Here is a 23,417-nt window from a genome sequence, read left to right on the forward strand (position 1 = left end):
TTTATATTCCTATGTTTTTCAGTTACTGATTAAATATCAAGTGGATTTTCTTAAAATTCTTTAACTGAGCAACAACTGAATCATTACTATCTGTATGTGATGCAAACTGCTCAATAAAAATATGTTAAAGGCAAAAAACTGTGAAGACAATCAGCAGAAATTGCAGCCTTACTATTCCCTTAAAAGATAGCCTACAGGATATATAATAATACTTCAAATCATACATTTTTTATAACTATTCCTCCTTCCCCTTGCCCCTTGTTTTCACTCTTGTCTCCTCTTTTCCTCCCATCCCTCTCTGCTCTCCAGCTCAGGCCACCGCTGCCTTCCAGGCGCGTTACTCGGACACCTTCCCCACCAAGGTCTGTCTGCAGCTGAAGATCCGTGAAGTCCGTCAGAAGATCATGCAGACGGCCACGCCCGGAGCCACTGAGCCTGGAGGGTCAATCGAGGCCAACCCCGCCCCGTCCCACAGCTCCTCTTTCAATCAATCAGCCCGGGAGGACGGAGGGGCGGAGCAGCAAGGAGACAAAGGCCGGAGTCCCGAGGAGCCGAAAAGCGAAGGTTCATAAGCTGGAGAGGATGACAAAGCGGAAAAATCAAGGAGAAGAAGACGAGAGAGCGGAGTGTGTCATCCCCACAGAATATTCTTGTATGTGTTGAACCAGTACTTTGTGGGATCCGTTCTACTGGCACTAATCTCCACCCAGACCTGGGCAGAAAATACGTTTGAATATGGTCACAAACATTCAACCTACTCAAGGTGCGCTTGATTTGTCTAATCAGACATTTTTAAAAAAGCCTCAAAAGTGGACAAATCACATGCAAGACATGATGAGTCAAGTGCTTCTTGTAGTATTGTTTTCCCTCTTTTTTTTTTTTTTTTTTTTTTTTTCCAAGTATCCAGAATATTTTCAGTTACTACTTTGCCCAGGTCTGCTCGCAGCACATTTGTACAGTAGTTTGTAGTTTGACACACAAACTCTGTGGTACACACTCTCTATCTCTCTGGCACACACACACACACACACACACACATACACATAAACCCTGGTGCATATGTAATTTCCAGCATGCACATGATCCCACACAAACACACACATACACACACACACACACACACACACCCTTACCAAATCAGACTGTTACTCTTGGTTGGCAGTTCCCAGGAGCCGCTACCAAGGACCATGACACACAAAGGCACTTTGTCACTTATTGTGCAGATGCAGTTTGCTGTTGCCAGCCAGCCAGCCCTCAGATGCCATTGACTTGACCTCCTTCTCGCCCTTCCACTCCTCAGCACAGTGGTCGGGACACAAATACAACCCCAACGACCTCTACTGATATTCCACAGCCCCTCGATGCTGCAAGACAGACAGCACACACACACACACACACATATACATATACAGGCACACACAAACACACGCAGTGCATGGACACATCTGTGCAGTGTGAGCACTCGTATACAACACACACATAGTCAACCCTGGTCTGACCAAGCCATTGGCCTGCACAGTTTTTAGTGATTGTAATGAGAAGATAAACTGAAAGCATGAGTTCTATTCGTTCCTGAAAAACAAAAAGAAGGCAGGAGTTGGGATTTAGTGTGACCAATCTTTGCACCTTCAGTTATTGCCATTTTGAAAGACTGAGTCCTCATTGGCGGGAGCTGATTATATATGTCTGTATGTCTGTTGGGGTCCCCTCCCCAAAACCTGTGTGAACAGGCACCGTAAAGAGATTATGTAAAGAGATAAAGAGACTCTTGGTTGTGAGGCTTTGAAGAATCAACGTTAAGTTCGACACTGACCGGCTCCCAACAGAGCTCAGAGAAAAGGCAGAAGAAGAAACTGGATGATGTTCATTGGATGGAAGATTCATGTTCCAACGATAGGAAGACATATAATAATATTGAATAAGGACAACAACAACATGACAAGCTTACCAACAGAGAGAAAAAGTTTAATTTTAACCAAACTTCTCTGAATCTCCCAGTGGATATGATGTTGCTTTCTCTCGTTATCGTTGCCGTGGAAATAACCAGTTTTACCGTGGCCTGTTTTTCTCTCGTGGCTCTATTGTGTTTCTTCTCCAGCATAAAAAAAAAATCACAACAAAAAACAAACAAACTTTGGACTAAGAAGGGGACAAAATCAGTCTGTGGCCCCCCACTTTTAATTGTACCTGGGGTGGTTCTCCCCCCTCCCCTCCCCTACAGTTTCTCACCAGACACAGAAGTGGGGAAGCAGGGGCGTTTGTCGTTTTGTAAAACGTTGAAATCAGGTGTTTGCACAATTTGTGCGGCCCTTCTCGTCTGGGACCGCCGCAAGTTAAATCAGGAAAGTATTGTTTTTAGAGATTGTTTTAGTAGAAATAATAACCTTGTTCCATATGTTATCAACCATCTTTTTCCTCCCCTCGTCCCCCCTGCTCTTACCCTTCTTTCGACCCAGTCCTCTCCTCCATTCTTTACCTCTCTCCTCACCCGCCTCCCCGTCTCCCTCGACCCCTCAAGTGTTGTTAGAAAGTGCCCTTAAGCACTGGTCCCGGGTCAAGCGCTATGTAGCTCAGGATGGTTCTGGTTAGGGTTAGTTCAGGGAAAGCAGATCCTAGACCAGCCCTGGAGGGCAGTCTCTGGAGCCCTCCCCTCTTCCCTCTTTTCTTGACACTTTATCCTTTCCCATCAAATGGTGCAATAGGACATTTATTTTTTTGGGAATGGGTGGGTTATTTTGTTTTCGGGGGAAGGCTCTGTGCCATAGATATTAAATCCAGTGCAGTCAGTCAGTGAGAGGAATGAGCTGTTGTGATACTATCTTTAACTATGGTATAAAAAAAAAAAAACAAAATAAAAAAGAATCACACAATTATTGTTATTGTTGAAGAGATAGAGAGTATAACTTACTAAAAGTCAAAGACAATTTTTGAATAGCACTTTTTGGCTCTTTGCTTCCGTGGTGAAGAGTGGGGGTAGTTATTATGGGTATCTCTTTTATTTCTCTGTATACAGTTGGATGTGTGAAAAAAATATATATACCGGTATTTCCATATATGTGCATTTAGGTCTGTGTTCGGGTGTGTGTGTATGTTTTGGCACATGCAGGTAGCGTGTTAACATGACCAACCTCTTGTTCTTTCACCACACAGCAACATTATCAATAGTATATTTTTCAGTGTATTCTACATTCTATATTCTACTCTAGAGACAGTATTTTTATAGTCACCATGACTATTTTGTCCGCCATCTTGACTGTTATCAAACCCAGTTGATTCAGGATATATATGAAATATATATTCAGGATATACGATATATATAAATATATATATATAAATACACACAGGTAATAGAAGACTATCAGTTCACTTCTCTTTGGGGTTAGGGCTGTAATGTGTCCATCTGCATGCATGTGCAATCACATGCAAGTGTGTACACACCCACACAGACATATGTGCATACACACACATGTATGCGTGTACACTGTATGATTGTGCTTAAAAATAAACTGTCCTTACTTTGGAGAAGGAATTTTAGGATGAGCGAGGTGAGTGTTATCTCATAAGCAGGCATGTTGACCATGTGCAATATTTCTAAACAACAACAAAAAAACTAAATATTGAAAATATTAAAGATCTAACACAATGTCTTATGTCCTTGAGTTTATTTCACATTCCTGAATTTCTCGAGTGTTTTCATATTTTCTGACTTATTGTATCAATTCACATAGGTGTCAGATGACTTTGATACCACTCCCTGATTCATTGTAGTGTCTTCTCTGATTTTGCTCTTTCCAAAATGGCAATGGAAGAGAGAAGAAAGTCAAGCTAATGCCAATTCATCCTCATTTGAACAAATTTGGCTGTAGAACTAAAAAGAGGATCTAGAGATGCAGCCAACTTAACTCATCAAGCCAGTCCCCCAAATCCCTGGAACATACAGGGTGAACTTCTCCAGCTGGTCTTTACCAAGCATCTCAGTGTTAATTAAGAGTACTTATTGGATTAGAGTAGCCTCTCAGATTCAGGTCATATTGGGTGACAGGTGGGTTAAATTAAGGGGACCTGGTCAGTAGGCCTACCATAGCAGCAAACACACTTTCTGAGAAGATGGAGATGGCACTGGATTGCCCGCTGCTATGTCCCAATAAGGCTAGAGGCCTTTGTCATTCATCATCACTTAAATATGTTGTTTTCCCCAAGCAAGGCATCATTATGGCTTTAAATTGAATAAGATTGCAGCAAAGCCCCTTTTTTAAACCAAATCCAGCTGAATATTTAAACAATATCAAAATGCTGAACCTTCCAGGTGTCAATCATGGTATTTTTGAAAAACTATTTTAATTTCATTTGCATTATTATTATTTATTTTATTATAATTTCACAATCAGTCGAAGTACTAATGAGCAGGTTTCAAAATTAGATTACAGTGTGCTAAATGGGCAAGCTATACTGTAATACAGCTGTAATATAAAAATAATAATTATCATTGGATTATGGTGGTGGGCAATTTTCAGGGTAAATTCGCAATTTTATGTGATGTTTTTATTTGAACACAAAATATTTTAGCCTTTCATTTTTGTGATAATATATCCACTGCTTCTTCTTTGGCCTAAATCCACTGTCAAGTCATTTTAAATTTGTAGTTGTTATGATTTGTGAAAGCCAAAGCAGCAAACCTGAGCAACAGCGACTCCGAACTTCATCTCCCAGGTGGCATTGCGAGCGGTCTGTTTCTAGGTGTCTAGCAACCGCTATCAGCCAGACAGCCGGCGGCAACGGGAGCGGTATTTCTCGGTGTGTCTTATCACGATTATTCGCTGTCGGGTTTTCATAATTAATAGTCGCTTGGCTGAAAATAGTGAAAAAACAACCCTGACCCCTGCACAGAGATATGAGCGGCAGCGGGCGGCCCAGGACCAGCTCGTTTGCTGAGCCGCCAGGTGTTCCAGGAGCCGCCGCTGCGTCCACCGGATCAGCCGCTGCCGTGGGGAGCAGCACAGGAAAGTCCGGGGTCCCGCAGGCCTCCGGCAGCAGCTCGTCGGGATGCTCGAACCTTAAGCTTGCCAGTAAGTTCTTAGCTGCCAGCTTGCCATCAGGGCCTCTCTGTAAGGTAGAATTTAGCATGTGCTTTTTACCTTGACTACACCTTTCAGTGTTATGTGTCATAATCTAGAGGAAAGGCGTTATTGCTCCCGTGCAGTAGCTAACCAACTTGCTAGCATGCTAACTAACTAGCGTGCTAACGTTAGCCACTTGTTTTGTATGTTACTAGTTCCCCGTCCGGCCGATAGATGTAATCAGCCCTACTGATGTCAAACTAGCTCACTGGTTATCAATTCAAACCATAGTAACGTCAGTCAATTTGAATGTTACTAAATGAGGAACAATCTGATTTACTAATGTTTAGTTACAAGCCGAGGATCACTGTGGTCAACATGAATGAGCCACTGAAACGGGGTCTGTTGTTCTTTGTGGCCAAGCTGGACTCAAACACCTAAACTTGAGGGCTGTATTCAGTGTTCCTTTTATGGGTGTCGTTGAGAGTGCGGCATCAGCTATCCGTCTGACTCGCCTGGATAGGAGGTCAGGGCGGAAAGTTGTCTTTTCACAAGGTCACCTGTGGGGCAAAGGCTTAGCAGCAGGTGGCCGACGCCTGGAGGATGCAATTGATGGACATCCAAGACAGGAGCCGGGCAGTCTGTTGTGATGCCATGGAGTAGGTTTTCCCCGTCTGAGATGGAATTATAGTATGGCCCTTTAACACCACAGTGACAGGTGTAAGCAGACACTATATCTATGTATGTGTGCGTGAGTGAGTGTTAATCCAAACCTTATCATCCATTAGCAGGCAGTGGTGTGTGACTTTGATACAAGAGCCCAAATGGGAGGTCATCTCCAGGTCAAAGCAGTGAGACCCTCGTTACCCCTCTCTCCCTCAGCAGCAATGTAACGCTGCCTGAGGCCTTCAAGACCAAATGTTTCCTTAGACTATTAAAGGTTTTCTTTTTGGATGCTTGATGGATATGTTGTCTGGTGTGGGAGACGTGGAGGCTATTTCTAGAAGCAGGATTAGCCCAATTAGCCAGATATTTGAGAAAGATGTGATTTGGCATTTTGAATTACCGGTAAAAATTCAACTTGAACGCAGTGCTTTACGGATGTTGTGTTGCCATACCAACCAGTGATCTGTCATTATGAACAACACTGGAAGGTATTTCATAATGAAATGTGAAGGGTTTCCCAGCGCTCCCGTTTTTAGAAAATACTTCTCATGGTCTAAGTTTAGCATTTTGCTCCAGAATGTGGCATCTTGACTTTTCTAGTCTTAAAGAGATCTTTTTCTGGATCAGACATTTGCTTTGCAATTCTACATATAATTTTTTTGTGTGAACCTAAATTAAAAAAAAAAAAAAAGCAAAAGCACTTGAGTAGCTGGTGGATAAAGTAATACTTTTGGTCACCCACCAGCTTACCTGCTGAAATAGTTGGTAGTAGTGGGTAGATCCAGTAAACATTTCGTAACTGACACGCATTTTAGGAGCTGGAGTAAAAGCTCAGACATGTCTTATGAAAGAGAGGGAATGAAAAGGTGACACTGTACTGGAATGACACTTACAGATGCCCTGCAGTGTTTTTGTGTAGCCTAGACAAAAAAAGAAAAAAAGCTTTCCGTGTTTCTCACCAGAACACATTGTGTGTATTGTTGACGCCTAATGGATATGTTGAGTCCATTTCCTTCCTCATAAAACATTTGCAAAACATATTTTAAAAATATTTCCTTAGTCCTTTTTCTTGGTTGCCATTACACTATGAAATATTTGCCATTTGAGTGTCACCTCTTCAGTTGATGATGATGATGCAAGATTACATCAGGTGACACTTTTGGAGAGGATTAGTGAGCTCAGAAAATTGCGTCCAAAAGGTGTAGGGATTTGAGGATGAGGCTTACTGCTGTAAATTTTCCTGCATGCCTGTAAAATCACCATGACTGCTGTCACAGTGTCCAAGCAGTTGTTCCATTATTCACTGTCTGTGGAGCAGCTCCAGGATTTGTCTCCGGGATGACATCATTACCACAGTGTGTTTCTTCACTGTACAGCATAAGGAGAAACGGGTTTCAAACAGACAAATAAACGGGACTGGAAAACATTATAGAAAAATGTTTTACCCTTTTAATAGAATAGCAGCTTTGTTATGAATGATGTTTATGTCTTTGCGATATACTGCAGGGACAGTTATGAAGAAAATCATATGACAGTCGCGGGGATGGTGGTATCAGAAGGCTGTTTGTGTCCACAATCCTCATTTCCACAACTGCCGTATGTAAATTTTATGGTTATAAGCTTTCTGTTTACTGAAACAACCATGATCCACTGGGAAGTGGGCATTCTGTTGACTCTGTCTCTGTGGTAGACTGTCACATGATCACAATAACACAAAAACAATAGATACTTGATAGAAACCTCATTCTTATACCAGATGTTCTCCCTATAGAGTAGATGGCCTGGTTAGATTTTGGAAGATCTTGCTGCATTAAACTGCATATTAATAAGGTAAACTTAATTCTCTTGAAGCTACTTTGCTTCGAGAAGTGAAGTTCATGTCGGTACAGTAGATATTTTATGTGAAGATAAGACATTAACATAGAAAATCTGCACGTCAGAGCGTACATCAAAATATTCATCCTCTTGTTTTAACATATCCCTGTTTTTCCTTGTCTTTAAAAAAAATACAGACTGAGTTTTAAAATACTAAATATGAATGTGGATGACATTGGGCTATATATAGATATTATATCTATTGTGATATGAGACCAGATATTTCCTTAGATTTTGGATATCGTGATGTCGTGATATGGCGTAAGTATTGTCTTTCCTGCTTTTAAAGGCTGCATTACTGTAGACTGATGTAATTTTCTGAACTTTATTTGCCTTTACCCACTTAGTCATTATATCCACATTACTGGTGATTATTTATCAAAAATCTCATTGTGTAAATATTTTGTGAAATCACCAGCAGTCATCCCTACAATCTACAATATTGTCACAATATCGATATTGAGGTATTTGCTCAAAAACATTGTGATTTTTGAGTTTGTCCATATCACCCAGCCCTAGATGAGGATATGACAAAGAAAAATGGCATGTTTTTTGGGGATTATTTCCGCCTGCATACTTGAGTTTCCTTCTGCGAATGTCAGGTGAATGACAGGAAGCAGAGTGTGACACAATGCAGCGCTGATATGAAAATACTGTAGTCAGGCACAATGAAGTGATGATAAAACAGAAACACTGACAAAGCCTGAGTAAGGCCTCATCTCTATAATGATAGATTATTGACCTTGAACAAGCTTTAAGCCTGTTGAAGGTGTTTTTCATACTTAACAAAATAAATTGAAGCAGGAAAAGAGCCCTGATATCTCCAGACACACTGACTCAGACAGAAAGAAAAATGTAACAGGAGGAGGAACAGAGACTACAGTCGGCAAAACTTATCCTTCAACCAACTTTCCTACTTATAACCTGGAGCCTGTGTGTGTGAGTGTGTGTGTGCACATATTCATTCCTGTCCAGAGGATGAACCCGGCCATTGAGTTGGAGAACCCAGTGACCCGGTCACTCTGCAGGCCTCACAGTTTCAACTGTAACAGATATGGCCAGCGTGCCTATTGGATGACCCCACACTTTTGTGGCTGAGGTTACTGTGTGTGTGCTTGGATATGGACGTACGCGAACGCCGGGACATGCAGTTCTGGCTGGGAGAGGGCCATGTCAATAAGTGCATTGTCTTGTTTGGTAAACAAAGCATGAAGTATGTGGGCAGTCAGTTTGATAGTGATACAGCGTGATGACAACTAGATGGCAAGAGGGTGCTCCAGTTATTCTAGCACCACAGATCAGCATCGGAAAAATGTATTTTCCTTCCACAGGTCATAAAAGACCCAGAACTTGGTAGCTTCTTTAAGTGCTGTGTCAGTCCAAACCACAGAAACAAATCTGCAAATTGTAGTTTTTGATTTACAAAGTAGCTGGTTAAGTTGAAAAAAAAACAACTTAAATGAACCGTAATTAATCAGCGTTTCATACAGTGGCTTTTGTAAATTTCAGAACTGGCTACTAATGGACAAATATTCCACATTTTGGTTGATTTTTCATGCATTTAAAGTTTTAAGTGTTTCATTATGTTTGTAGATTGTGAGACTAGTTGAACAGAATATGAAGAATTGAACATGAGCAGCGGTTGAAGTAACTAAAAACTCTGAAGTAACTTAAGACTCCAATGCTAATAAGGACATAGCGTGGCTGGGCAGACAGAGGATGTATGCTATATGATCCTTTAGGTCACTTCCTCTGATGGTTAAGTTACTTTTTAACAAAGCTTCCAGCTGAACTGTTGAGTAAAATCCTTTTGATTTTTCATATTTATCAGTTGAATGAAACTGACTGCTGCTGGAGTGATTTGGAGTAGGTGTATACAGTGTTTTTATGATTATGTTTACAGGTTGTTATTAGCCTGTATTTACTGTCGAAGCACCTTTTGATGACTACAAGAACAGAGCAGCGTTGTACGGTTAATGCAGACACAAAAGATTTGATCCTGGTCACGACAGTGTGCTATTTAGAAGAGAGGATGACAGCACGCTAAGCCGAATAAGCTCCAATGATTTTATTTTACCACCGACTGTTTGACCACACTTAAGATGACCAGATATGAACCTGGAAATCCATTTTGAAGGCTATCAAACACCGAGGCACCACAAGGTGTTTTATACTCCTCAGAGATAGGATTTCCATGGCAGCAGTATGTTTCTCCTCTGTCTCTGAGGTGAACAGTAAGTAAAATGCTACAAAGGTACATGCTACATAGTATGCTATTAGGTATATGTGCTTACACATAATTGATTGGTCAACGCAGTGTGTCGCCACTAGATGATATAACAAATTAATCCTTGTGCGATAGACTGTTAAAACTTAAAACAGTTTATCAGGACAAAGAAAGCGGTTGGCCTAATTTTGAGTTCATTCCCAGTTTAATTAGTCGCAGTGTCTTGAATATGAACTCTGCCGTCCCTTTTATCCTTCCTCGGAGGCTGCGTAAAGTTGACATCCATTCACTAGGCCGTCATTAACCTAAATATTCAAATGGCCAGTGGAGAGACGGCCCAGATGTTGAGGTTGGCTGCAGCAAGTGTCCTGGGTTGAATGTCGGGGGTATTGTTTCGGCCACTTGGTGAAGCGGTTTTATATCCGTAGCTCTTGTAGAAAGGAGCCAGAGTGACTGCAGCCCATTTTAATTCCTCTAATAACTTCACACGTTCTGGCACAATAAGGCAATTAACAGATTACCTGCTATCACTCACGACTGAAGTGGTCTTCAAATCGAAATAGAGGGGATTAAATAATACATTTTTAATATCCGTATTCTTACTTGTGTGTGACGTGCTATCCCCTGACCTCATATTAACCTTGCTTATTTTCCCTAGGAGACAGCGGGAAGGTGACGACGGTTGTGGCCACGCCAGGTCAGGGACCGGACCGCCCACAGGAAGTCTCTTACACTGACATCAAGGTGAGCAAGGAAGTAAAACCAGTACCTAACCAGTGTCTTTTATAAGAAGCTGTGTGTGTAGAAGTACAGCTTTATTACTCAGCTACAACTGTAACTAAGACTTTTATCACAGCACAGCACAAAATGACCGCAATATATCTGTCTGAATTTGATAAGGTTGTTGATCAATACCAGTGGTACCATAATTATTTTGTCAGCTGCTGAGATTTATGGCTTCATGGCTCGTTTTATAGCCTGCTTTCTCTTAGGTACCGAGTCTGTCTCCGTTTTGAAATTGTGACATAATTTTGTCAGTTACAGGCTAATGGCATTACATAAGATGAGATCGGTGTTGCGTCAAGGCAAGAGACGTCTCAGTGCTTTTGCAGATCCCTCTGTTTTTTATCTTATCACTTCAAAGATTACTTAATCCCTCTCTAATGGTGTGTAGACATACATTTATTACAGTCTTTATCTCAAAGTCAATAATCATTGGGTGCTGGTTTATCAAGAATATCGACATGCTTCCAATACCTGCCCTAGTTAAAGGTTATCAAGGTGTTGCAAAATATATAACCTCCACTGAAAGAAAATCAATCATCTATCAATAAGCATAATTACCATTTTGGTGGTAATTTCACAGCTGTTCTACAGGATGGCACATTAATGTCTAATGTTGGTAAATCCACATATGTGTGTGTTAATCACCTTGCTTGTGACTTTTTAAATAATCGTCTGAATTAGGACTGAATCCTCTAAGCTTGACTAGGTCGCAAAATCGCTTAATATATATTGTGAATCTGATCATCTATTGTGATTTCATGTCCTCAATAGAGTAATGGTTTAAAAAGTCTGGTGGTCCACTATTCTGTGCCGCGTTTCCATCTTGGATCTTTCCAGCTGACTTTAGGAGCACACTGGTTCTTGACAAATTATACACTCAAAGAGTGAAGATTATTTTCCTTGTTGTGTGTTTTTGGTTGCATTTAGGTACCTTGGTAGGGCTGCAACCTACAATTATTTTCATTATCGATTAATCTGTCCATTATTTTCTCGATTTGTCGGTTGGTTTATAAAATGTCAGAAAATGGTGAAGAATGTCAATCACCGTTTCCCAAAACCTAAGATGCAACATAAAATGTCTTGTTTAATCCCAACCAACAGTCCACAGCCCAAAGATATTCAGTTTACTGTCATAGAGGACTAAAGGAACCAGAAAATATTCACATTTTAGAAGCTTGAACCAGAAACTTTTAGCATTTTTTTCTTAAAAAATTACTCAAAACGATCAATCAAATATCAAAATTGTTGGCGACTAATTTTCCATCGATCGATAAATTGACAAATCGTTGCAGCTCTAGTCTGGAGACAGGTGTATCTAACAATCAGTTACTTTGTTCAATCACTGAAACAGGAGGGGATTCAGCATAACCTGCGTTTCCTGTGCACTGGTGAACACGGCTCTTAAGAAAACATGGGAAGGTCCGACTCTTCCCCTAAAACCAATATAACAATTTACTGCTGACCTACTTTAAACAGACAGGTTGTACCAGTTTAGACACTGGAAATGAACAAACTGGAAAGTTGTGACAAAGGTTGTTTTTAAAATATGAACTGAATGCTCAGCTTCTGTTGCCGTACCCGGACTGACACTGATGAGCTTTAATTGTTCTATCAGCAGGCAGGAACTCCAGTTTTTGGGACGTTAATGAATGTCTGTATTTGCACCTCACCTCATGAACTGTCATTGATTTCTTCAGTCTAGTGTCTGACTGGTTCCTTGTGTTTGAAAACCTTACAGGTGATTGGCAATGGTTCGTTCGGTGTGGTGTACCAAGCTCGGCTCATTGACAGCCAAGAGATGGTGGCAATCAAAAAGGTTCTGCAGGACAAGAGGTTCAAGGTAGGGCTGTAGTGTTGTTATTTCTCCACATATTCTCTTTTATTATCCTGTTTCTATTATCTGTTCTTGAGTCAGAAGTTAAGATATTTCCTGATAAAATGTGTTGAGTGTATGTAAAGATTTCCTGTTTTTCAAAGTTCTTTTCTTGCTCAGTTTGCTCATTGGGTTTCCAATCAACACTCATGTGTTACAGAATCGGGAACTACAGATCATGAGGAAGCTGGACCACTGCAACATTGTTAGACTACGTTACTTCTTCTACTCCAGTGGCGAGAAGGTACTTTTTGTCCTGCAGGAAAACAAATTGAGTGGCATGGTACAGCCAACGTCAAAGAGAGCTGAAGGAGGAATGCATATCAAATGACAAAGTAAAAACATTTTACAGGATAACACTGAAACTGAAATAACAGAAAACTACACAAACTTGTGCTAAGTCACCATACTCACACACACACGCATATCTCTCAGGAGATTACAACAATAACAAAAGGAAATTATGTATCACCGATACTCGGATGCAGCGTAAAAAGAAATGCCCCTACCCTGAAAAAGGGAAGCAGTCCATTTTTTGGACTGACAAATATAGAAACCCTTTTGAGTTTAATGTTGCATAAGTATATTACTGGAAAACGGTGTATGTTTCCTTTTTTTAAAATGATTAAAGAGGACATAACATGCACATTTCCAGGTCTGTATTTATATTCTGGGGCTCTAGTGGGATATCTTTACATGATTTACAGTTAAAACTCCTTATTTATCTTATACTGGCCCTTTTATGCAGCCCCCCAGTTCAGCCTCTGCCTGAAACAGACCGTTTTAACTCCTGTCTCTTTAAGGCCTCCCTCCCGATGAGTCAACTCTGTTGTAATCGGTTAGCTCCTCACCAGCTCTGGAGGCTACGTAAATAGACAGTAGTAGAAGGATTTTACTTCTCTTTCTTGTTGCTTACTTGAAACATAAACTTCTCAAATAAAACCGTACATGTTCTAGCTGAAATCTGATCTGAAATATGAGAGAGGACAACATGAACAACCTTAGCAACTAAGGCTACAGAACGGACAGCTGTTTGTGGTTGTGCACAAACAATCTGACGTCACGGGAAGTAGAGATAACTTTGCAAACGGAGCGTTCATTAGCAGGCTCATGTTTGACATCCAACATCATGACAGCATAAAACTGACAAAAAGAATGATATGCCCCCTTTAAGAGGTTTAACTTTTAAATGAAGAGTCAGTCTACCCACTGCTGCAACGTTGCCTGTTTCTACTATGAAAGTATGAGTACCTGTTACGATGTGCAGGGCTTACAAACTTATGTTAAATCATACATTTTTAAACATTATTATCTCTCTTTCTTTCCTCTTTTTTTCCAGAAAGATGAAGTGTACCTCAACCTGGTGCTGGACTTTGTCCCTGAGACGGTCTACAGGGTTGCCAGGCATTTTAACAAGGCCAAGAGCATCATTCCTATTATATATGTGAAGGTAATATTCTTCCAACCCACCTCTGCTTTCACTGCATCCTTTATTTGTTCCGAATGTTCATACTTTTTAAAAAATAATTTCTTAAAATGTCTAAATTGGAATATGTTGTTTCAGTATTAATGTTTTATGCATGTTTTTCGGCATGGGTTGTTCCTAAACATCTCACAAGAGGGCATCTTTACTCCACCAGTTTGAAACCCAGCCACAGTAATATATTGTATAGTTTTGTTTGTCGGCATTTCAACTATGTGGAGATCTGATCTTGTGTTTTTCTTATGTTGTGACCTCTTCAGGTGTACATGTACCAATTGTTTCGTAGTCTGGCTTACATCCATTCCCAGGGCGTGTGTCACAGAGACATCAAGCCCCAAAACCTGCTCGTCGACCCAGAAACTGCCATCCTCAAGCTGTGTGACTTTGGCAGGTGAGCTGCATGAAGAGATGGGTTTCTTCAGAGATATTGAAATAGATGTAGCTTGTTTCTTAGCTCCAAAAAATCAGAATAGATCTGAGCTGATGTTTAAAAGTGTTATTTTTCCCTTTAGGCGTACATATTTCTCCTTTTTTATCTAATTAGCAATGTAGTATTCAGCTATGTGACAGTGCAGATATATATAAGGCTTTAGTATGTAATGACCATTTTACAAGCAGCTCAGTAGTATTTCGGGATTGTTTGACCTCACTCTTAGTCCTGACCAGGTTTGTTTTGCATGGTGGACCCTTTCACACTGGTGGTTTAAGTATTTCTCTACTCTAGTGTGAGAACCATTTCCTCCAGAATAGTGAGCCCTTTCTATCACCAGATTACGTTTGGACTCCCGCCATTCTTTGCTGCAGTCTCTTGTTATTGTTTAATGTGATTCCTTGTGTTTCCTTCAGCGCCAAGCAGCTGGTCCGTGGCGAACCCAACGTGTCGTATATCTGCTCGCGATATTATCGCGCCCCTGAGCTCATTTTTGGTGCCACAGACTATACAGCAAACATTGACATCTGGTCAGCAGGCTGCGTACTGGCTGAACTGCTGCTCGGACAACCTATATTCCCAGGTGACAGTGGGGTGGACCAACTGGTAGAGATTATCAAGGTGAGTGTGTGTGTGTGTTTATCAGGTATCGGTGTGTCACTTAAATGTTTTATGTGGAGATTATGAAAGTAGGAGAGGTTTGTTTTTCAAGATATTTATGTGCTCACTCATTATTTGGTCTTTTTTTCTTTTTTTCCTTCTTTTTTAAAATCTTATTGTGTCTTTTTAATCATTATCAATCACACTTATATGGGCAGTTTGTGTCTACAGAATACAGCTCATACTCCATTTATCTCTATTTTCAGGTGCTAGGCACCCCAACAAGGGAACAAATCCGAGAGATGAACCCAAACTACACAGAATTCAAGTTTCCTCAGATTAAAGCCCATCCATGGACCAAGGTAAATAAACACCAGACATTTGTGTTAAAGTGAAGGAAACAAGCAAGAAAATGAAACATGTTATGAGATACATTTCATGTAGAAGGACAAAACAGTTTTTGATTATTTTTTTAGTCCTGAATTTTATGCCTTACCTTTTATATTATAAAAAATAAGTTTGGGAATTTCTATATACATACCCACAGCAGTGATGTACATAAAGGTTATTTGTTTTAGAAATAAAACGGATCTATAGAAAGCTATATGCATTACACTAGTTTAAAAAAGACAAAAAACCTGAGGACTTGTTTCAGCCCACACAGGCTGTTCAAACCCGCAAGCTGAAGTGCTTTAGTTTCCTCCTTCTGAAAGTCGATTAACCCTGACACCTAAAGAGTTCACAAACAACGTAAAACCAAGAGAAGTGGCTCTTGAACGTTTACTACAAAGCGGGTAACTTTCTATTCCAAAGACTGTATGCAACTGCTTCTTTCAGATGCAGAACACTACTGTAAGTGGCTGTCACTGACAGTTACAGCTGTTTGCTTTCTTTTTTTAGGTTCAACACTTTGATGAAAGAAAATACATAATGTAAATGGAACATCAGAGTGTCACATAAACTGCCGTTAGGAAAACCTGAGTTGTCTGATATTGGCTGAGCCTGGTGGTTTCTGGTTTTGGATATTTGGACTTAAAATAAAATTCTTCTTGTCCCTCAGGTGTTTAAACCTCGCACCCCTCCAGAAGCCATTGCTCTCTGCTCTCGGCTGCTGGAGTACACACCGGCCTCACGCCTCTCTCCACTAGAGGCTTGTTCACATGCCTTCTTCGATGAGCTGCGCCAGCCTAACACACGACTGCCCAGTGGCCGAGAACTGCCAATGCTCTTCAACTTCAGCACCACTGGTACACGCACGCACACAGACTTACAATTTACAGACTGAGGAATACTTATCCTCAAGGATCTAGTTAATTTTCAATATACATATTAAATAATATCCATTGTGTCTGTCCATACATGTGGTTTCTACTGGATAGACTCACCATTTGTTACTAATTACAATCAGGTGGTGGTCCTTGTTTTGTCTGGGGCAAACACTGTGACCTCTGAGGAGGTGCAATTAATGCATCGCACACTATCTTATTGTTGAATTACACTCTCTTCTGGTTATATGACTCATCATTACATCAAAACCCGTCTTTTTCTCTCTGTAGAGCTATCAATCCAGCCCCAGCTGAACTCAACCCTCATTCCTCCTCACGCTCGCTCTCATACAGCTGCTTCCGCCCACGGTGAGAAACTCTTATGTTACTCTCATTGCATTTTATGCTTAATGATGATATCATGGTTTCGTGGTGGCTGAGAAATATATGAAGTGTGCTACAAAATGAATAAGATTACATAAAACATCCAGACATGCTAGCATCGCAGTGAGACTGTACGTACTGTACTGTAGGAATGTCATTGGTTTTGTAAGTGTTCTACAAATTGAAATGTGAACCTGATGATGGCGTTAGATGAAGTTCATCCTGCAGGGTGGAATGAATGTCTGAACCACATTTAATGGCAATCTGTCCAATAGCTGTTGAGACATTTCACTAAAAGCCACAAATATCAACCTCACAGTGGTGCTAGAAGAAAAGTTCGCACTCAGTCCTAAGTCATTAGGATTCATCGTCTGGGAGCCATGAACGTCTGTACAAAATGTCACAGCAATCCATCCAGTAGATTTTGAGATATTTCACAGGATAAGTTTAACCTGTTTGTGGCACTTAAGAAGTCAGATGATCACCAAAATCAGTAGGATTGATTGGTTATGACCCTGGCTAAAAACTTAAAACACAATTTTTTAGATTTTGTAGCAAAAGAATCTGGTCTGGCTTGTTGAATTAAAAAAAAAAAAAATAATAATAATAATTGGCGATACTTTGTGTCATAAAGGCTAATTTAGGTTTTGGTTCTAACAGACCTGCAGTATTATTCTGGGTTATTAATTAAGTTTGCCTTGAGTTTGCAATTATGATTGGATCCCTGTAAGTCCTTCCACAGATTACACAGCAATTTACAAAAGCTAAAATAATTCGACACGAAATACAGAGATTAAAAAAAAAAGTTATTCCAAGACAAACTATTTTCGGCAGTTATATAACCAAAAAACATCTGTCTATCCAGGCTGATTTATTGAGTATTTTTGGTGAAATTAGAGCAGTTGGTGTTTTTCTGACAAACGTATGAATTAAATCACCACAATGGAAAATGACTGAGTGAAATAAGTACTGAATGCGTCACGTCTGTCACAAACTAGACTGTTGTTGTGGAACATTAATTCACAGCTGACTGTACCTTTTTTATCTCCTTTTTTTTTTAGATGGTACCGGCTCAGATTCCTCTCAACACAGTTCAGTACCAGGATCTCTTAACAGCATCTGAAGCCGTCTCTCGCCTGCCTGCCTGCCAGCCTCACCCTTATCTCAGACACACACACACACACACACACACAACCACACAGACACACACTCACACACACTCTCTTTACCGCTTTCCTCCGTGCTGCTTGCGCTCCTCTTAGATTCTGTTTTTGTACAGTAAACGCATTGAACAAACCATTAGTTCCTTAGCTGCCAGGGTTGAAACTATGGCAGGAGATTGTTACACACAAACACAGAGTCGTCTCGCTGCTGCTAGGGTGGTATGTGAAGGTTCAATAGTGGGGGCTGGTCCTCTGTAATATAACCTTTTTTTTTTTTTTTAAAAATCAACATTTTTTTTCCTCTTCCTCTATATTTGTGTTTATTTATTTGACAAACGGAAAGCATCATGTGATCACACAACATTTTGTCTCTAGAGGGTTTTTTTTTTCCACTTTTATTATTATTATTCAGTGTTTTTACGTACCTGTTAGTGTGTAAAAGGGGTGAACTGCACACTGCCTGAGCAAGACCGGAACTGGCTCCAAAAAAAAAAAAGGGTCATCAGGGTAAAGGAAACTCATTATTCAACTCAGGAGATCGGATGCAGGGACTGATAAATCCATTAAGTCTTCAGCTACGTTATTTTACCGACCCAGTCTGACGTTCAGGTTAAAATTCAACCTCCAGTCGTTGTGTAGTTACCCGCAAAGGTGGCTGGTGGATCTTGTTTTGTGTGATTCACATTCTTATCGCTCAAACCACCTGTAGACCTGAATTTATACCAAGCATTAAAACCCCCGATCCAGATTCACAACATCCAGGATGTGCATGGATGTATAGATAGGACTGAAAACAATCAGCCAACAGCCAAGTACCGACCCTACCAGCCTTGTGTTTAACCAGTAAAAGAGTGACATGTTCCTCTGGAAAACAGCACCCCGACCCGTCCACAGAAAGAATCCAGTTTTCTTTTCGGATGCATTAACACTTGCACATAAATATGGGTCAAATCAACCGTAGATCTAAGCTCCTTCTTAGCTTGTAGTAGTGATTTTTTTTATTTTTTTATTTACACATCCAGGGAAAGGCATCAGACACCCAGGAGAGGAGGGAAAACTCCTCCGCTCCACCACAAAACGTTTTGTAGAACTGTAAATGTCACTTGTGAAGAAATGTGCGAATGTGACGCTTAGCGAAAGCAGTTTGAGATACCGATCTAGAAAATAAACTTTTTAAATGTCAAACTAAGTACTGTAGAAGTGCTCCTAGATTACCGGACTTCAATCCCCGCTGCTTTGTGCTCAGAGCGCTTCCTGCTCTCTATCGTAGCCATCAGTTAGCTGTCCGGTTTATGATCACACGGCTCGAAAGAAAACATCATCACGGTAATATAAACCTGGAAACTGACGCTTGTGTAATAATCTAGAGCTGGATAGCCGTTCTGTATCATAACATCGATAACCAAGAATTAACTTGCTGAGAGAAAATAACCAAATTGACGTCCCTTAACTGCCCCGCCCCCTCTCCCAAAAGAAAACAAAAATGTTTCATTGACTCTGGCTGTACATGACGATCTTCACTGTTTTCGCTTGTGTTATTGTGCCAGAAGGTGTCAGTGAGTCGAGTCCTGATCAAAACCGCAGTTTACTGTGAAGGAAACAGCTGTGTCTTAAAGGTGTATTCCACTAAAATTGGCTGTAATATATATATTTTTTTTTTAAATGACACAAAAATTACAACATTTTTCTTTTTCATTTTGAGATTTTAAAACGGCTCGTTGAGTTGTTTAGGGTGACGCTGTCATGATGTGCTCGTTAAAGATGCAAACTCCAAACTATAAAATGAGAGTTACTGTCGGTGCTTTTAAAGTCTGAAATACTTTTAGAAGATAAATTATTTTTGAAACATGTTAAAACATGATGAATATAGTTCCAAGAACCCCCCCCCCTCCCTCACATATTTTCCTACTCTGTTCTTTTACTGTGTATACAAACAGAATACACTACAATAGGAAAGTTTTTGGTCTGAAAATCTGTTTTCAATTCATTATAAATTCCCTGGAAAAAAAAATTGGCGCATTAGAGGCATCTGGCTAAAAAGTCACTTTTGGTGGAATTCCCCTTTAGCACAAAGATCCGTCTTGTCCTGGTGTTAGTGTAGAAAATATGTACTCCTACTCTGTGTGGAAACAAAAGCAAAATGAATGTTGGTCCTCCTGTTGATTAAAAGCAGCAGAGCAACTAAATAATACTTGGATGAGGATTTCATCAACGTTTGAGGGGGGGGGGGGGGGATCTGTTGTTTGTGCATACTTCATGTAAATGTATTTATTTCGTTTTCGGATGAGAGTTGGATGTCAGTTATTGGAAAAGTGGGTTTCAAACTGTATTTCATGTCAGAGAAAAAGAACGAAAAGTTTTACAAGAAGTCTCGTGGAAACAAAAACTAGTCGAAGATAAATGAGACGTTTGCTTCGGTTCATTAGTGTGGACGTGTACAGAAGCAAAGCGTGAGGAACATGGATGAAAGGCTAAATGTGAATAGTAGCTAAACATGAATATCAAAGCAGGTGATCACGTGTTTGTGTGCTCTTGTACTTCTATTTTTGTGAGGACCGATTTCAATTTCATGAGAAAAGAAAGAGGAGATTGAGGGTTAAGACTCGGTTTTTGGTGACAGGATTATAATCACTTTGGTGTCAGCAGCCCAGAGAATGTATGATCTAAATTAGCATCCTTGTAAATATAGAAGTACAAACGTGTGTGTGTGTGTGTGTGTCTGACCATATTCCAAACTGCAGTCTGAAAAGCCAGTGTTTTAGCATTAGAGCAGTCAACAATACAGATTTTAGTAAGCAGTGCAGACCACTTGAAAGTTTGTAGTATAGTATATTTGATACTATCGTACCATGCCTCCACCTGCTGTTTTTAAACTGCATCCATGTTGGTTTTGAACCTTTTTTTAATACTAGTGAAGGACTCCGATGAGCCCTGATGCTTTTTTAATTCCACCACACTTGGCACATTCACATTAATTATATATATATATATGAGGAGAGCGGAGCGCGTTTGTCATTCTCTTTCCTCATCAAGGTTTAAAACCCGGCGACCTCCCGATCCAGTGGGTCACTGCCGGAAACATTCTTCTTCTTGTTTTCCTTCCTGTAAAGAGTCCAACCGGCATGTTTGATTAACTCTGCAGGGTGCGTCAGGTCGATGCTGTTCACACTCAGAGCTGTCAGACTTTCTGTGGCTATGAAAAGGTGTGAGGAGTCAAACATAGCTGATTTTTCTCTTCTCCCCCCCTTCCTTTTTCCCAGAAGCCATTTTTTTCCTTCACTTTCCTATCTCCTCTTTATCGCACGTGTAAATATCACTGATTTTTATTTTCCTCTTTTTACTTTTTATTACAGAGTTGTTTATATCTTATTTCCCCTCATTCTGTCGACGAAGCCGTCTTAATTTGTGCATTTTTGTAAATACCTTTCTTTTTTCACAATCCAAAATGTGTAAATACTGCAAAAGAGAAAAGGAAAAAAAAAAAAACAGCCTACTCCTCATGTTTGTTGATGATCTTTCTCTCTCTCTATCTCTCTCTCTCTCACTCTCTCTCTCTCTTTCTCTCTTTCTTGTAGTCCAGTGAAAATTGTAAAGTAGCTGTTAACTCGGCTCGCCTCCCTGTTCGGTCCTCTGAGGGACCATCTGATTGTTGAATGAATATGTCGAAGGCTCTGTTCCAAAATGTTCTCCATCCGCTTCGGGAAACGATATAAACAAATATCATAAAGCACCTTATTTGAAGTGGATCGCTGTCCAACCTGCACCACCTCCAAGGAACTTTCATGGCTAATTTAATCATATAGTTTTCTTTTGGCCCTAGTGTCCTCCTACCCCTTTTTATTTCTACAATTCAAATCTGATTATAACCTCCCTCCTGCTTCCAAAGTAACCAGGGAGAGGACACACAATCACACTCAGAGCAACTCAAATGCTGAAAATATGCTCCAGTTATATTTTAAAATGTAAAATTTAAAGCTGAACTCTAAAAGACAAAAGCTGCAGCTGTAACACTCATTGCCTGCAGGTGGTGCAAGTGTCATAACTGCTGTAGTCACTACCTTTCCTTTACCTGTACATGGCGAGCTTTGACACGCCTACCGCATAGTAGATGGTTGTCATTTTGGAACAGAGCTCTTTGTTAGTGTGTTGTATCAGATTGCAATATATGATTACTGTGCAGTATTGAGAGAGAGAAAAAAAAAAGACTTAGCTACAGGTCACTGACATTTTCAGAGAACGTGCAATGTCTGAATGAGTGATCACAAAAGTGTTTAGTTGGACTAGAAGCCACGTTATGATGTCCAGCTAGTACTCAACATGGGCATTTTTGTATTATGTGCTGTTATGGCATTCAGAATTGCTGCTAAAGATCACAAGATAGCAGAAGTAGATGTTTGTGTTGTGACTGCAGACGGAGCCACCTATCAGCTGTGTGTGTGTGTGTGTGTTTGTGTGGCCAGGCATCACGCAGACATGTCGGTGCACACGACTGACTGTTTCATGTAAAGTGAATCTCAGAAATTGTACTTTTGTTCGTGCTTTTAAATTCTCTAGAAACATCTGTTGTGTCTCTGTTATTCCCGCCCTTATTTACACCTTCTTAGGGGGGTCACTGCATCTCTTTACATTGATAAATCACTTTTTTTTTTTTTTGCTGTCTATTTAATTTTCCACTCCAGTGCTGTCAATTTCGTTTTTTTTCCTCCTGGTTGTCAGATGTATCGGAGGGAGAGAGAGAGAAGGAGAGAGAAAGAAAAACAAACCTGTCTGTCTCTGTTCTTTGTGTGTGTATGATATGGACTCATTTACTGTAATAAAGTGATGAAACTGTGTTTAAATTGTGAGCGTCGTTTTTCTTGACTCGATCATTTTAAAGGTCGGTACCTGTGGAGAGGTTATCATCTGGACTTTTGCACTAACATACAGTGTGGATGCCTTTTATACTGCAACAAGTGTGTACTGTACTCCTTTAGCCTCTGATGGGAAATTCATCCTTCATCCAGATTGTTAGTTCGCTGCTGTGTGTGGTAAATGTGCAAACAAACAATCAAACTTACCCTCACACAGAGTTTGATCTTTTATGTGAACAGATTATATAATATAATGGTAATTTGACCAGATCTGTCTGCCTTGACAGAAACTTTTACAGAGTTTGACTTAATGAATCATCTTTAAAATGATCACGTCTTCTTGATTAAAGGCTGAACGACCAATTAAGTTGCATTATTTTAGTGCCCCACTTTCTTTTACTGAGTTGTGCCAGCTGTAGGAACAATTTAACATTTCACAAATCAATCAATATCTATATTATATATGTATTCTATATTGTATACATAATACACTATGCTGATTTTACTCAGAGTACATTATAGGGTCTTACACAAAGGTTTGAGACCTCTGACTCAGATCAAAACTACTTTCTACTGAGGTAGTAGTCCCAATGACAAATGGTGATAGTTTTGGGGAATTTGTCAACAGAGCCAAAAAACAAATTGTGCACTCAGATTGTAAGAAAGTAAGGACAAAATCACGTAACAAACTATTTCAAAAGTTGACAGCCATTTAGTGGGTTAGTATCACTCTGGGACTTTCACTCCTTTGTCTTTCA

At 40.1% G+C, this 23,417-nt stretch overlaps 2 protein-coding genes across 3 annotated transcripts in view; both read left to right on the forward strand.

Annotated features, from left to right (window-relative positions):
• The window catches only part of cica (capicua transcriptional repressor a), a 39,156-nt gene extending 35,513 nt beyond the window's left edge, over positions 1-3,643 (forward strand). For both annotated transcript variants that reach the window (XM_067612184.1, XM_067612186.1), the window contains exon 22: positions 310-3,643. In XM_067612184.1, coding sequence (XP_067468285.1) covers positions 310-572 — 263 coding nt within the window. In that variant the 3' untranslated portion in view covers positions 573-3,643. The remainder of the gene's footprint in view (positions 1-309) is intronic.
• Positions 3,644-4,442: 799 nt separating this feature from the next.
• On the forward strand, positions 4,443-22,641 carry gsk3aa (glycogen synthase kinase 3 alpha a). Its single transcript, XM_067612187.1, has 11 exons — positions 4,443-5,066; positions 10,484-10,569; positions 12,350-12,451; positions 12,645-12,728; positions 13,824-13,934; positions 14,228-14,358; positions 14,814-15,018; positions 15,264-15,359; positions 16,058-16,244; positions 16,554-16,631; positions 17,708-22,641. Exons 1-11 carry the CDS (start codon positions 4,892-4,894, stop codon positions 17,767-17,769), a joined length of 1,317 nt encoding a protein of 438 aa, XP_067468288.1. The 5' UTR covers positions 4,443-4,891; the 3' UTR covers positions 17,770-22,641.
• The last annotated feature ends 776 nt before the right edge of the window (positions 22,642-23,417 follow it).

This window comes from Thunnus thynnus, chromosome 15, assembly GCF_963924715.1.
Source record: "Thunnus thynnus chromosome 15, fThuThy2.1, whole genome shotgun sequence".
Classification (NCBI taxonomy): domain Eukaryota; kingdom Metazoa; phylum Chordata; class Actinopteri; order Scombriformes; family Scombridae; genus Thunnus; species Thunnus thynnus.